Source organism: Phoxinus phoxinus (assembly GCF_949152265.1).
Source record: "Phoxinus phoxinus genome assembly, chromosome: 4".
Lineage (NCBI taxonomy): Eukaryota > Metazoa > Chordata > Actinopteri > Cypriniformes > Leuciscidae > Phoxinus > Phoxinus phoxinus.
The window spans coordinates 36027436-36044662 of NC_136879.1; the positions used below are offsets into that span (position 1 = coordinate 36027436).

Genomic DNA, 17227 nt, shown 5'->3' on the forward strand with positions numbered 1-17227 from the left:
GGTTCCTGCTGTATCAGTAGCCAATGAGCTCGCTGCTCAACCTTCAAATACTTGGTCAGCATTTTCTGTAGCAGTTTGCAGCGCGCTTTCAGAAACCCTCCACCTTCCCCAGCTCCACCTGTATAGATCTGCAACTGGTAATTCATGTATGCTATAATGTAGAGCAGAAACATCTCCTACTTGCTCACAGCAGTGTGTCGTGTGTGTATTGGCAGTAGCAAATCCCATATTAGGGATCCCATATCAATGTACTAGCATCTATTCTGCCTATAGTATAGACACAAACATATCATGTTGTTATATCCATTACCATGCCGAACACTGAGAGAGATGTCATGACAGAACTGAAATTACATGGAATCCAATAACTGGACCTAATTATATATTCAATACACAAATACTAAACATCAATTTGATCGTATTGTTGCTCGTTTGGATTACAAGTTCACATGCATTAAAACAATTGTGCAGAATAGAAAAAATAATTGAGTAGTAGTCGTCTTGAAGGGGATAATAAGTTAGATGAATACTTAATATCATTTTGGGAAAAACTTTAAGGTAAGAGTTTACAATAAGCTTCTATCATTTAACGTTAGTTAATGCATACCATTGACTAACAATATGCAATACAATACATGTCTTACAGCATTTATTCATCTCTGCTAACGTAGTAAATAAAAATGCAGATATTCATTGTAAGTTCACGTTAATTCAGGTTCATTAAACAATATTCATTTTGATTTTAATAATGTAGCTATTAGTAAATGTTAACATTAACTGAGATTAATAACTGTTTTACAAGTTCATTGTCATTTCATGGTAACTAATGCATATCAGAACGTCATTGTAAAGTTCTAGGGGCCGTTTACAAGACACCATTTTCACCTAAAAACAGAAAACTTTTTATGCATTTTGCCCATTCATAACAACGGCATTATGGGGGCATGAAAATGCAAAGTTTTGAAAACGGGTTTCAAAGTGCAGGTTTTTGAAAATTATACCGTTATCATCTCTGTGTAAACTACAAAACTGCGAATTCGTGAAAACAATGACTTCACGCATTGACCTTATGCGCCAGAGAAAAGCAGCCATCTTGAGAATTTCTGTTTTTGCGATAACTTTGCATATTTCTATGGCATCGCTGTCCAAGAGTAAAAGCTGGTGAAGTGGATTTACTTATTGTAGAGTTAACAAAACGTATCATGAACATTGTAATGTTTGGAGATGTCATAACAAATGTCAGTAAACCAGGAAGATTTTAAAACGATTGGTTCATTCATAAATAAGATGGAAATACAAACCATAAGATAGAACACAACAAACGCTGCCCTTAAAAGGGGCGTCGCTACATAAGGACTACAGGGGCATAGTGTCTCTTTACAAAGGGACATCGCCACCTACTGGCCTGGCAGCAGATTACAGCGGTTTTAATCATTTTCGCGGATCCGAGTGAACCAGGATCGTTTTGACAACGATTTCGGAAAAACTTTTCCATTCTTAGTACATCGTTGCCATGTAAACTTGCCCAAAGTATTGCTACAAAAACTAATCATGTGACAATTCACGCCACAATTTTGGAGATTTTATTTAGTATGTGGTGTGAAATAATATGTTTACTGTAAAAGTACACATTAAATATACAATATGTTCACTCTAAATTAAACGGTAATTCACATATACTTACAAGTAAATTCAATTCTGTTAAATCAAATTCACATTTTCACATTGTAATGTAAAACTATTTACAGGTTTTTACTGCAATTCTTCAATTTACTTAAATTACCAATTTTATTTTATTTTTTACAGTATGGGCTTTGCATTAATGTTTATATCTTGCTGTTGCTGATTTGACAGTTTAACTGTTCTCATATCCTCCTGTAAGTGATGATGACGGTGACAGTTCTTGCCGACAGCACTGAAAACTTCCTTCTCTGCATCACACTTTGGCAGTTTTTCCGAATCTCTGATTTCGTGTTCAAAGGTTGGGCGGCTGTTCGCTGTATCCAGGCTCTGGCACACAGTTTCTACTGCAGTGCTGGCACACTTGCAAGGGTGAGAGGCCTTGACCACATGACAGATGCCAGGATGGTTGCTTGTATTCTGGATCTGCTGATCGGCCGGTTCTTTGACTTTCAGACCAGCGACGGAGCAGCAGCCCTGAGACCGACAGCAATGCAGACTGAACAGCTTGGACAAAACCCAGTTCAACATCTGCTTGATGATGATGGCGGTGACGCTGAAGAGAGAGTAGGTGCAGCTCACACCAAGGATGATCATTAAAGAGTTGGCTATCTGGTAGACCCAACGTGCTTCATAATGGGCCTTCTGTCCGCTCACCATGTCCCCGAAACCCATTGTGCTGAAAGCCACAAAGCAGAAGTACATAGACTCTGGGTAGCTCCAATCCTCCATAGTCGAGTACAGGCCCGATGCTCCGCAGTTCACAAGAAGTGTAACCGTTGCCAAAATGAGGGTTACATAGTAAACTGAAGGTTTCCAGTCCTCCTCCAGACCATCTCCATTTTCTGGTTGTGTGTTTAAATGCGGGACAATGTGTTTTTTACTCAGCTTTGTCCTTTGTTTTTGCTTTCGACATCTGCGTGTGAGGAATGTAATCAGCGTTATCATGCGTTCCAGAAAGAGGTTGTAGAATAGGATGGTGGTTGCGCAGCCTATCAGGCCATAGAAGATCAGGAAGATTTTCCCATTGAACGTAGCAGGTGCTGCCATCCCAAAACCTGATATGGACACACAAGTGTATACATACTTTTATTTCTTCCATATAAAAATACTGAGTAGATATACGCTGTTCCTGAATTCAATCTAAAAAGCAGAATGATAGCCTATAAACAGTTCATTTTGACATATAGTGGAATTACAAGAAAGTGAAATTATTGTTCTACCACAACAAAAACAAGATTTTCATCAGTCTTGAGAATCGTTCCATAATCTTGAGGTAATCTTTTGTTGCGTTATGCAAGGGACGTGTACGCATTTAATTTTTGTATATTGACAGACTACATTACATTGGACATTGTACATTTTAAGATTTGCTTACGTGAATCCATGATTACAAAGCTATTATGATCTGGGGCCTGGGGATTTGAATCAGGAAATTGACTTTCTTGCTATTTCACCACTGAAAGATAAGCTCAGAGGCGGATAAAACTAGATTGTTGGAGATGGTTATCACGTGTAAACAGCCATTCTACCTTGAAGTGTGTGAACATGCTGTTTCTTCCAAAGATAATTACTACATGGAGTCTGTAAAGTGGGAGAAATGTTAGTAAGCTTCTTCAAATACAGGCGGGACAGATGTATGGAGTAAAAAGGTTATTCCGGTTATAAATGGACTTTATGTCAATAAAGATAATTATGTTAGTGGCTAAATACCAAATTCACACAGATGTTTTAATTACAACTTGTACTATTATGGTTCATAATTGCAATAATTATCATTTCAATTAGATGACATGGAAAGTTAAATGTAATTAGATGGATGGATGGATGGATGGATGGATGGATGGATGGATGGATGGATGGATGGATGGATGGATGGATGGATGGATAGATAGATAGATAGATAGATAGATAGATAGATAGATAGATAGATAGATAGATAGATAGATAGACAGACAGAAAAATACAGACAGACAGACAGATAGAAAGACAGACAGACAGTCGACAGATAGATAGATAGACAGACAGACAGAAAAAGAAAGAAAGAAAGAAAGAAAGAAAGAAAGAAAAAGACAGACAGTCGACAGATATATAGAAAAAGACAGACAGACAGACAGAAAAAGACAGACAGTCGACTGATAGATAGACAGACAGACAGACAGACAGACAGAAAAAGACAGAAAAAGACAGACAGACAGACAGACAGACAGATAGATAGATAGATAGATAGATAGATAGATAGATAGATAGATAGATAGATAGATAGATAGATAGATAGATAGATAGATAGATAGATAGATAGATAGATAGATAGATAGATAGATAGATAGATAGATAGATAGATAGATAGATAGATAGATAGATAGATAGATAGATAGATAGATAGATAGATAGATAGATAGATAGATAGATAGATAGATAGATAGATAGATAGATAGATAGATAGATAGATAGATAGATAGATAGATAGATAGATAGATAGACAGACAGACAGACAGACAGACAGACAGACAGATAGTCAGTCATGATTCACTCGAGCAGACATACCAATAGTGCTGACTACAGTTGCCACAAAGTAAAAAGCTCCTGAGAAATCCCACCGGGGTGTTCGTGGTTCCATCTGAATCCCGGCGGCTATCGCCCCCTCATAGTGTCCCAGGAGCTCACGCAAGTCCTCCAGAGGAACCTGGTGATCCTGAACAAATTCAGCCAGCTGTCGGTTCCATTTGCAATGTGCCTCCAGTTCTGAAGGTCTCTCGAGGGCCGAGAAGACAGCAGCCCCAAACAAGGTGTAGAAAACAATCACAAACCATAACAGGAATATTCGGACAAAGTCTAAGTTGATACGAGACCAAATGCAGCCACAGTCTCTCCTGCTCCTACCAGAAGGATCTGACTGAACCATTACTATCGAGAAATAAAATGTAAAAAGATGACAAAACCAGCAGGTCTTCAATTGCATTATACCTCCAGAGAACAATCCAAACTTCAAATTGATTGTGTAACCTCTATGAGAAAGAATATTTAGCATATCATCCTTAAAAGCTATTGATCCAAAAACAGATTCAGATTCAGAAGCTGCTGCAGAAAATGCTGTGCTGAGTAGAGCAAAGGGTAAACATGATCATCCTTGCCATCTCCCCGCTTATGTACACTTCATATATTGTGCTTTATTGCCCTGCCTTTATTACTGTCACACATGGTAGTGTAGACTATGGATAAAGATCTAGACAAGGGGTTTGAGGGCTCATACTTTGCAAGAGGTTATGAATCTTCACCATTGTGCCAAGATTTTGGGGGATTCAGAGGGATTGTCTCTTTAATACATACTAAGCTGCCAACAAGTATGAAACAGTCAAATATTATTACAACTTAAAATTACTTTTTTAATTTAAATATTAAAATGTACTGTATTTCTGTGGTGGAAAAGCTGAATTTTCAACATCATTACTATTCTTCAGTGTTACATGATCCTTCAGAAATCATTCTAATATGTTGTTTAACTGCTGTTGTGCATGTAGTGTGAAGTCAACAACAAAGGAGAGTTGGATCCAAATGTGGCGAGCTTAATAATAAAATAAATATAATAACAAATCCAACACAGGGAACTGAATGAGTGCACCAAACAGAACATCCAACAGGACAAGCCTTGATTAGGAACACAAAAAACTGGGGTTTTGATACAAGGGGTAATTGTCAAAGAAGACACACCTGGGAACAATCAACGAACTAATCAACAAGAAAAACAGAGGACTACAAACCATGGTGCAGAACAGGAAATAACATAAAAGTCCACACAAGGGAAGCACAGGCTGGGATTATGACAAGTCCTCATGGAACATTTTTTTTATATCAGTGTTGTAAACAGTTGTGCTGCTTAATATTTTTGTGGAATGTTTTTTTTTTTTTTTTAATTCTTTGATAAATGGAAAGTTCTAAATGTAACTTTGCAACTACATGTCAACTAACTCTCATTAGAGTATAGTAGACTGTTTATGGTTAGGGTTAGTAGAATAAGTTGACATGTTGCAAAGTTAGTCAGGAGAATGTCTATTGAGGACCATCAAAATAAAGAGTTAGCAGATATTAATCAGACAGTCTGCTAATACTCTAATGAGAGTAAGTTGACATGTAGGCCTAGTTGCAAAGTTACTTGTAGCATTTTTAAAGTGGACAATCAAAATGAAGTGTTACCAAAATATTTTGTAACATTATACTGTAAATTTCTTTACTGTCACTTTTGATATGAACGCATTCTTCCTGTTAAAAGTATTTTTTTTTGTTTTAGGCCTACTCCATTTTTTTTGGTAGTGTACATCACATTTTGTTTACAATTTCATATTATCACTGATCATTTAATGTATCATTTAAATGACAATGTAGCTTGTAAAAACAATTGCAGTAATTTCAATAGGCTATTTGCATTTATCCCTCCTTCCCCAGCAGTAAACAGTTTGTGTAAATCCACAATTCATGTAATAAAAACACTGCAGAACATTTGAAGAATATGATTTTATAAGCCTTCATTTGAGTTGTTACGCTAACTCGTCCGATAGGTGGAAGCAATGGACTGAATTAGGCTAGTTTGACCAGTATTTCAGGAATTTACATTTACAGCATTTAGACGAGATCCACTAATGTCTGACTATAAGAAAAAACATTCATGAACATTTAAGGACCGTGTGTCGGATCGACATGGTTTGGTCGTGGATAAAGGGTTAATGAAAAGTGTTTGCTTGCTGGAACAAACATCCGAAAGGCAACCTCTTGTTCACGGAAGTAGGCATGTTATTATTTTCATGATGATCAGTTATCAGATTTTTTTTCTATATTACCCTTCTACTAAACTCTTAACTCACAGAAACGACATTGTTACTAGCAGGTTAGCTAACAGATGATTGTTGTACTGATTGTGTTGCCACGTTTGCGAGCTGCAGTCTCGAACAGCTCACGGCGCAAAAAGCAGCAGCATTTTACAACTTTTAACTATTAGTAGGACGGAAAAAACCCGTATGTTGTATTGCGGTCAGGTCAGCATATGTTAAACACAAAGCATTTCCGCAAGCCACAATGTGTCCATAAATACTAAATAGGAAAGAAAAGGATATATGCTACATTTGACTGAACATACAGTTCATATGATTTTACATTGCTTATAACGTTTGACCGATACGTGGCGCTGTTGCCAAAAAAAAAGAAAAGAAAAAAACTGAGATTGTGTCAGAATGTTAGGCTATACGAGTAGGAATAAAAAACTAGGTTTTTATTCAAATTCAAATTTGGTGGACAGGCTATATGAGTGACCAAGGAAAAAGTGGTAGGCTATAATTTTTTACTTTTAAATTATTATAAATGCGGACTGAGAGTGTTAAGCAAAAATAATTAAAACGTATTGCAATTTGGTTATGTTTTTGACCAGATAGCCTCCGCACATGTTGCTAGGTTATGTATGTGTTGATATGGTAAAATGTAAAATGCAGTATATTGAATGTCATGCAAAATTCAAAATGTTGGACAGGCACTTTTGGTGCCATATTATAGACCAAATTCATAGAAAGTACCCGGATGACCTACTACTTGCGTGAGATTTTGAAGTGTGCATTTGATGGACACTTTACTATCCCATGTGACCACGGGAGAGGAGTTGTGAAGTGACCCGTATCGTATAGGTCACCTCAATGACCCGTATAGGTCACATGACAGTGACAACAGTCACAAATCAAGTTTCAAACCAAATGTAGTTGCTACTGTACAGTATGCGAATTCGGATGCAGCCTGAAATATCACAATATGGTGCACTATGTGACTGATTTTAGCTTCAGTTTCAGTGTCTATTTGTAATGTAGGGGGCGGGACGCTTTAGATTCTAGAGATAATTTGATTGGACAGAAAATCTGATGAGAAGCTGAAGTGCAGTGTGATGTCATCAAAATCATTGATCCATATTAGTGGAAGTGAGAGACTGTAAGTTTTGAATGCTTATATCTTCTAAATGCTAAGTATGTCATTGTTTTGTAGCTCACTAGCTTATAGATAACAGTAAGGCTAACATATTCATACTAAAAGCCAAAAAACGTAGCTACATTTTAATTTCATGACTTTAACGCGTCACATGCTAAAATGAGTGATGCAAACGATAGGCCTATGATGCGAATGGTGTGGCGTGAGCATTTAAAAAAGCAGTCAATAATGCAAATTCGCTGCATTGACCAACAGAAGGCTGCTTCGCTTGAAAGCGACTTCTGTGTGACCTGTGCATCGCTATATATTGCGAAATTTAACCGAAATGGTGCTAATGTGACCACACCTAGGTTTGACCTGGTTTTAGCTAGATTAGCCTCACAAGCTAAGATCTTCCTGATCATCTAAAGAAGAGGCTAAAACCAGTCTGCTAAACCAGCTTTGACCAGGCTTGGACCAGGCAACTTGAACAGTTCGGCCGTGTACGCACATGTACCAGACGTGGGCCGGATCTGGGCAGACACTATGTTACTGTCTGGGTTTGGCTTGTTTTACCTTTTTCTTTCTCAGCAGGGAAGTGTTTAAAAGGCTGTAAAATCGACTCCGATTCAAAGCAAGGAATACATTTAATTCAGCCAGAAAAACATTTCTAGACTACACAGTTATAATTAGACAACATTGTGCTGTTGGTGGTGCACATTTGGTGCTTGACCCCTAAAGAGCATTCACAACCATAGTGCAATCTTACACAACACACGCCGCCAATAGTCAAACCAATAAACTGTCACATACAGACCCCCGCGTCAATCATTAAACTCCTCAGATTAGGGGATCTTCAATAACACACTCTTCACAACAAGTTTAAGATAACAACAAAGTAGAAATAATAGAAAACATATTGTCTAGAGTAGACCTGCTGCAAGTGCAAAGGAAACGTTTTAGTTCAGTAGAGTATGCAACAGTTCGTCCCATGACACAGTTGTTTGCCGGAGAACACTCCAAAGATCTCTGCCAGGTTGACCATTAACCCTGCCATTGATTACAGCTCTTTCCCCGGACCTCACCAGCTCTTCATGTTCCACAGATCCACACTCGTGAGTTCATAGCCCTCAGATGCTCCTGGTAACTGTGTCGAGCTGAAGAAGACCCTTACGTTTCCTTCCTTATCGTTTTTAAAGTTGTGCCAACCATGGCGAAGAGTGGATATGGCTACTACCGAGCTACTATATTCCTGGCCATGTTTGTGGGCTACACGCTGTATTACTTTAACCGGAAGACATTCTCCTTCGTGATGCCCTCTGTAATGCAGGAGATCCCGCTGGATAAGGATGATCTGGGTGAGCATGTGCAACTATAGCTTGTACTTTGTCTTACCTCTCTGTCATGTGCACACTCATGTTTATAACCTATTACACATACGTTGGAATTACAGTGAGTATGATAAACAATAGACAGAAAGCACTAAGGCAGTGATATTCAGTGCCCAAAAACAAAAGCTCCCAAAAGGATTATTATATTCTGATTTAGCCGGATGTCAACAGAACATAATACACATATTTGAATAAACAGTACACTACCAGTCATCGATAATGTATTTCCTAATAGAGAAAACATGTTTGAGACTGTCATCTTTTTTTGTTCTAATTAAAACTCATGTCATGAACAGACAAATATTATAAAATAACATTATTAAGCAGATGTTATAGATTGCATGAAAAAAATCTAAATTATTTAATGCATCCTGCTGAATAAAAGTATATATAGCCTATATATATATATATATATATATATATATATATATATGTATACTACTGTTGAAGAAAATCTTGTTTGTTTTATACTTTTATTCAGCAAGTATGCATTAAATTGATCAAAAGTGAAAGTAAATACTTCAAAATAAATTATGTTCTTATGAAATTTCTATTCATTAAAGAATTCCAAAATTGTTTTAGCACTGTTTCAGCATAGCTGTTGATAATAATAAAACAACTTTGATAATAATAATAAATGTTTCTTGAGCAGCAAATTCTGAATCTGACACTGATGACTGGAGTAATGATGCTGAAAATTCAGCTTTGCATCATAGGAATAAATTACATTTGAAAGTATATTACAATAGAAAACAGTTATTTTAAATTGTAATAATACTTCACAATAAAACAATAAAAATGGTGAGCAGAAGAGACTTCTTTCAAAAACATGTAAAAATCTTAAGAAAAAAACCCAAAATTGATAAAACATATCTCCAATATGCCTTTCCACCCTGTTAGTGTGTATGAAATGCAGGTGTATTTTATTTTGAGAAATTCAAATAGAAGAAAACATCTCATATGTCAATGCTGCTTTTTAGTTGTGATCTTTTTGGTGTTTTATCAACATATCTTGTTTGTTCACACATTCCACCCTGTTACACTACCTAACTGAAATTTCATCAAATAAATGAATTAAATATCAGAACATATATTACAGATTCACATATCTACGTTACATCCTGTTAAAAAAGCAGTATTATGTCTAACAGTGTAGAATATGCAACTGAACTTTTTTTCCTTTAAACGTCAGTCATGATTTTATAAACAGAATATGATCAACTATAATAAAAGTAGCAACATTTACACACAAATTTGGCCTGTTATGTCATATTCCTTTATCATTAATTTCATACATGTGGGCTGATTGAGCTGAACAGTGTTATTTTCTGAACGGCACATAAATCCTTTTGCTGACAAAATGTTTAACGTGTCATGAGATCCAACAATATTAAAATGAGAGAGTCCGCTTTGGTGTGTTTCCCCGGATCTAGCCTACTTTATCAACACAGTGATTGAATTGCTCTTATCACTGAATTTACAGTTGATAAGCCAATGAAGAGTGATAACGCCTAAAGAATTTCTCTTTTGTCCAATCTTTGCAAACCCATATGTTTTTGAGTGATTCTGAACTGTAATCACTTTCTTCTGAAGTCTAATCAATGTTTATTTCTTCTGTGTTCTGCAGGTCTTATCACTAGCAGTCAGTCGCTGGCCTACGCCATTAGCAAGTTCATAAGCGGTGTGCTGTCCGATCAGATGAGCGCACGATGGCTTTTCTCTATTGGGCTGTTTGCGGTTGGCGGCATCAACGTGCTTTTCTCTCAGTCCTCCTCGGTGATGGTGTTCTCAGGCCTGTGGTTTCTGAACGGACTGGGTCAAGGTCTAGGATGGCCACCATGTGCAAAAGTACTACGCAAGGTATGGGTCCGTTCCTGTAGTCTATGGATGGACTTGCATTGTACTGTACATAGAAATACATATTCACAGGTTCTTTATTGACATCAATGGTTCCATGAAGATCCTTTAACATCTATGGAACCTTTCCATTGCATAAAAGGTTTTTTATCATCAAGGCTGCATTTAATTGATCAAACATACAGTAAAAACAGTAATATTATTAAAATGTAAAATATATTATAATATGGATTATTTCTGTAATGGCAAAGCTGAATATTTTTTTAGCATCATTCAGTGTCACATGGTCATTCAAATATCATTCTAATATGCTGATTTGCTGCTCAAGATTTATATATAATTATTATCTATGTTAAAAACTGTTGTGGTACTTCATATTTTTTGGAAAGAGTGACAAAGTGTTTACCATGTCATTAGATCGACCACAAACAACAATATTAAAATTAAGATTTTAATGTATTAGTAAATTTTTAAATTTACATGAACAATATTGTCTTCTTTTCTTTAGTAGAACAGTCTTCAGTAAATTAACTTTTGCGTGATATTCTAAGTTTCGAGTTCCACCTGTAGGCTATATATACAAGTGCTGGTCATATAATTAGAATATCATCAAAAAGTTGATTTATTTCAGTAATTCAACTTAACAGGTGAAACTAATATATTATATAGACTCATTACATGCAAAGTGAGATATTTCAAGCCTTTATTTGTTATAATTGATGATTATGGCTTACAGCTTATGAAACCCATGAAATCAAAATCCCAGAAAATTAAAATATTACATGAAATCACACAGTAATACCATGGTCATTGAACCAGGTTTTGGTTCTTTTGGCAGTGTGGGCAGGTGCAAATCCTGCTGGAAAATGAAGGAAGCATGAAGTGCTCTTAAAATGTCCTGGTAGACGGCTGCGTTGACTCTGGATTTAATAAAGCACAGTGGACCAAAGTCCTCTTTTCTGACGAGAGCAAATTTTGCATCTCATTTGGAAACCAAGGTCCCAGAGTCTGGAGGAAGAGAGCAGAGGCACAGAATCCACGTTGCTTCCAGTGTAAAGTTTCCACAGTCAGTGATGGTTTGGGGTGCCATGTAATCTGCTGGTGTTGGTCCACTGTGTTTTCTGAGGTCCAAGGTCAACGCAGCCGTCTACCAGGAAGTTTTAGAGCACTTCATGCTTCCTGCTGCTGACCAACTTTATGGAGATACAGATTTCATTTTCCAACAGGACTTGGCACCTGCACACAGTGCCAAAGCTACCAGTACCTGGTTTAAGGACCATGGTATCCCTGTTCTTAATTGGCCAGCAAACTCGCCTGACCTTAACCCTATAGCAAATCTATGGGGTATTGTGAAGAGGAAGATGTGATACGCCAGACCCAACAATGCAGAAGAGCTGAAGGCCACTATCAGAGCAACCTGGGCTCTCATAACACCTGAGCAGTGCCACAGACTGACCGACTCATGCCACGCCGCATTGCTGCAGTAATTCAGGCAAAAAGAGCCGCAACTAAGTATTGAGTGCTGTACATGCTCATACTTTTCATGTTCATACTTTTCAGTTGGCCAGCATTTCTAAAAATCCTTTTTTTGTATTGGTCTGAAGTAATATTCAAATTTTCTGAGATACTGAATTTGGGATTTTCATTAGTTGTCCGTTATAATCAAGAAATAAACATTTGAAATATATCAGTCTGTGTGTAATGAATGAATATAATATAGTTTCACTTTTTGAATGGAATTACTGAATTAAATAAACTTTTTCATGACCAGCACATATATATAATTCTTAAACTGCAGTATACTTTATATAATACCTATATTTCAGATTCAGTACTGCATATAAAAATAATTGATTTGTTTCAATAGTGGTTTGAGCCATCTCAGTTTGGGACCTGGTGGGCAGTGCTGTCCTGTAGTATGAATTTGGCTGGGGGTCTGGGGCCCATAATTGCCACACTGATGGCCCAGAGCTACAGCTGGAGGTCCACGCTGTCCATCTCCGGCCTGACCTGTGTGGTCATGTCCTTCTTCTGTCTGCTTATTATCCGAAATGAGCCCAGTGAAGTCGGCCTGCCTAATATTGAAGCTGGTGCAAAGAAAGGCAAAGGAGGTATGAAGACTTCACAACCCTCATGCATGTGCATTTTATACCAGTAGGAAATAGGTCACGATAAGGAATTAAAACGAGATGGGAATGCTGCTTCATGTTGTATTAATTTCCCATACTCGGTTGTCTTTACTATGACTGGTTTTGCTTATATAGGTCATTGCTGTTCTATGATGTTGTGGAAGTCTGCATTAGATCAAAGGTTTCACTCACTAGTTCTTTGAAGAATGAACTATTGGACCAAAACAGAGTACAAAGGGGTGTGTTTTACTGTGTCTGTGTGTTAATTCATGTTTTTTTCTGTCGAAGGTCACTCATGTTGAACCAATGGACTTTTCTGTCTCTCGTCCAATAACAGTTGTACAGTAGATTTGATCCATCTGGTCTCTACCTTTGATTTCAGGTTCCAGCAAAAATGAAAGCACCTTCAAAGAGTTCATCTTTTCTCCGTATCTGTGGGTGTTATCGTTGGGCTATCTGGTGGTGTTTGGGGTGAAGACTGCTTACACTGACTGGGGACAACTTTTCCTCATCCAGGACATGGGCCAGTCAGCACTAATGGGTACTGTGTGTGGTCCAAAGTATTTGGTGTTTAGGCTTCAGTGTAGGCTTCAAATGTGACCTGATGATGAGGGTCTTGAAGGTGTGGAAGCTTGTTTCCTCAGGGGAATAAAAAATAATAGAGTTTATATCGCACAATTGCAAGATGTAAACTCGCAATTCTAAGAAAAAATTCTGAATCGCAATTGCAAGAAAAAAATTATAATTGTGAGATGAAAAAGTCGCAATTACGTTTTTAATTTTGTGGTGAAAAAAAAAAAAAGATTTGCAAGAAGTACAATTTGAATTCCGAGAAAGTAACTTTTGTGAGATGTAAACAAATTTATGAGGGGGAACAATCTGAATTGTGAGATGTAAACTCAGAATTATGAGGAAAAACGTTTGAATTGCGAGATATAAGCTCAGAATTATGAGGACAAATGTTTGAATTGTGAGATGTAAACTCAGAATTATGAGGAAAAAGTTAGAATTGCGAGATGCAAACAGATTTATGAGGGGAACAAAGTCAGAATTGCGAGATATAAACTCAGAATTATGAAGAAAAACTTTTGAATTGCGAGATGCAAACAGATTTATGAGGGGGAAAAAGTCAGAATTTCGAGATATAAACTCAGAATTATCAGAATTATGAGGAAAAACTTTTGAATTGCGAGATGTAAACAGATTTATGAGGAAAAAAGTACGAATTGCGAGATATAAACTCAGAATTATCAGAATTATGAGGAAAAAACGTTTGAATTGTGGGATGTAAACAGATTTATGAGGGAAAAAACATCAGTAATGCGAGATGTTAACAGATTTATGAGGGGAAAAAATTGAATTGCGAGATATAAACAGATTTTTGAGGAAAAAAGTCAGAATTGCGAGATGTAAACAAATTTATAAGGGGAAAAAATCTAAATAGCAAGATACAAACTCGCAATTGTGAAAAAAAAATCTGAATCGTGAGATTAAAAAGTTGCAATTACCTTTATTTTTTATTTTTATTCTGTTGCAGAAACAAGCTTCCATAGATAGGTGCAGCTTTTTGTACTATGGAGATATTTTCAATTCAATTCAATAAAAAAAAAAGTGAAAGTATGTTTTGATAGATACTTTCAAAATACAATTTTATTTTATATTTCTCTTGATATGTCCTCTTTAAGAAATACCCTGCTGAGTGTGTGATGATGAGACTTTTGGGTTATGGACAAAAATGTGTATTGCTGCTGATTTCCACAGGCAGTTCCTTTATGAGTGCCCTGGAGATGGGAGGACTTCTGGGTAGTTTAGCCGCAGGATTCCTGTCAGACAGGGCCGTTTCAAAGGTGAGTTTACACTACCAGTATCTATATAAATTAAATCCAAATACCATGCATGACAAACAATGAGCCATAAAGTACGACCAAAATATACTTTTTCCCCCCCATGATTTTTTGATAAATAGAGAGTTCAAAAGAACAGCATTTATTTGAAAATAAATCTTTTGTAACATTGTAAAAGTATTTACTGTCACTATTGATCAATTGAATGTGTCCTTGCTGAATAAAAGTACTAATTTCTAATTGAACAGTAGTGTATCTAAAGTGGTGTATTTGCAGCATGGATTGCGTCTGTATGGAAACCCTCGCCATGGGCTGTTGCTCTCCATGATGGCTGGGATGTGTGTCTCCATGTACCTCTTCCGCACTACTGTCACAGCACACAGCTCAAATGTAAGTTCAGCATCTTTACACAAAACTGACAGATAATATTGATGACTCATCCTGTACTACACAGATTTTTGTCCAATCAAATGCTTCTAGTAGAGAATGTCCCTCCCCCTTAGTACCACCTTCCAATGACTAGCAATTAGCACATTATTTTGTGACAAACAAACAAATAAAAAAAGACAAACCTGCCCAAACTGCATTTATGGGGTCTGTAATGTACTGGTTTCATTATAATTTTACACACAGGCCTGGATTCTTTTGTTGGGTGCTGCTTTTGGCTTTTCCTCCTATGGACCGATTGCCTTGTTTGGAGTTCTTGCGAATGAAAGCGCTCCATCGAACTACTGTGGAACCTCTCATGCCATTGTTGCCCTGATGGCAAACGGTGACCATTTTCTCCATTTTATTTCATAGTCCCATAGTCCCACACTGATGCTTTTGCTGCAAAATGTATTCTACAAGTATGTTTTTATCTGTCAGGTACTTGTAGAATAAAATAAGCCGTAATAACATCAGTGTTAGGACTTTTATTCTGTGTTTTCTAGAGTACCGTATGTATCCTATTAGCATTAGGATTGGGTATTGTTTGAATTTTAACGATTCCGAGCCTGCTTATTGATTACAATTTTCATTGATTCCTAATTTCGATTCCAATAAAAAAATATTTAAAAATACCCTAGCAAAAACAACTAGCCTAACAAATGTGACCCTGGACCACAAAACCAGTCACATGAGTCAATAGAAAAAAAAAAAAAAAAAAATCTGGAATCTGAGGGTGCAAACAAATCAAAACATTGAGAAAATCGCCTCTAAAGTTGTGCATTTATGTTCACGATTGTGCTGCATTCACTCACAAAAATAAATGTTTTATATATTTACAGAAGGAAATTTACAAAATATATTCATGGAACATGATCTTTACTTTATATCCTAATGATTTTTGGCATAAAAGAAAAATCGATCTTGACCCATACGATGTATTGTTGGCTATTGCCACAAATATACCCGTGCGACTTGTGACTGGTTTTGTGGTTCAGGGTCATAAATATAAATGTCAAGCATTATTAAAGGCAAGTTAACAATTAAACAAATCAGCAATCGCACAATTTTAGGCTGTTGTCACTTTAAGAGCTGCACGGATCCAATATACTGTTACACATGCGTTTTTTTGTCAGCAGTTTACGTACACTTTAGACATTGTTTATGAGGATATTTTGACTTAACTTTGTGTGTATTTGTCCGTTCAAGTGTAAAAAAAACACGAAAGGGTCCGTATAAGAGGCGGCTTTCTGTGAGGACGCTTTAAATGTGTGCAACACAGAAAACAGTGCGCGGGTCTTCTTGCGCTTGAATGGTTTAAATTCATGTTAGAGGAATCGATCATTTTATATTTTATAATAAAGTATCCGATTCCCAACCCAAATTAGCGTTCCAAAAGTCGTTACATTTACATAGCCAGTTGCCTATTTCAAAGAATACTAATGTGCTTTTATGTTTGTTTTGCCCGCAGTTGGTGGTTTCCTGTCAGGGTTGCCATTTGGCACCGTTGCTAAACACTATGGCTGGAACACAGCATTCTGGGTAGCAGAAGTAGCCTGCACTGTCACCACAATTGGATACTTCCTGCTCCGAAATATACGCACAAAGATGGGAAGAGTACCCAAGAAGGATGACTAAACAGAGTATTTAAATGTCTTTTCACTAGTCTTTAAGATACGGTTTAAAGGGCACAATGCAAAATTGCTGAAAATGTCTAGGATTTAACTTTTGTGTTTATGAAAAATGGATGAATTCAATGTGGATATCTATTCCAAAGATATTACATTATATTTTTACCAATGTACAAAATCAGATACCATGTTGTGTCACTTTCAGAAGCACATTGTTATTTATTCTGTTCATTTTAAAAACGGATAACAGTATTTTACATTGTTCATTTGACTTGCATTGCAGAACTCACTAATTAATTGTTTAATAAGGCATGTTAAAGCCATTTCTT

General features: G+C 36.7%; 2 protein-coding genes across 9 annotated transcripts in view; both read left to right on the plus strand.

Moving 5' to 3' along the window:
• The window catches only part of gab2 (GRB2-associated binding protein 2), a 508732-nt gene that overhangs the window by 363393 nt on the left and 128112 nt on the right, over positions 1-17227 (plus strand). The window lies entirely within an intron of this gene.
• slc37a4a (solute carrier family 37 member 4a) lies at positions 6235-17208 on the plus strand. 8 transcript variants are annotated; one of them, XM_079611313.1, is made up of 10 exons: positions 6235-6459; positions 8687-8735; positions 8820-8978; positions 10639-10871; positions 12736-12979; positions 13380-13538; positions 14759-14844; positions 15118-15231; positions 15475-15613; positions 16739-17208. In XM_079611313.1, exons 3-10 carry the CDS (start codon positions 8831-8833, stop codon positions 16903-16905), a joined length of 1290 nt encoding a protein of 429 aa, XP_079467439.1. In that variant the 5' UTR covers positions 6235-6459; positions 8687-8735; positions 8820-8830; the 3' UTR covers positions 16906-17208. The 8 variants fall into 8 exon arrangements, with proteins under 8 accessions (XP_079467439.1, XP_079467436.1, XP_079467440.1 ...); XM_079611314.1 differs by having other exon boundaries at positions 6245-6463; XM_079611316.1 differs by lacking the exon at positions 6235-6459 and adding an exon at positions 6832-6997.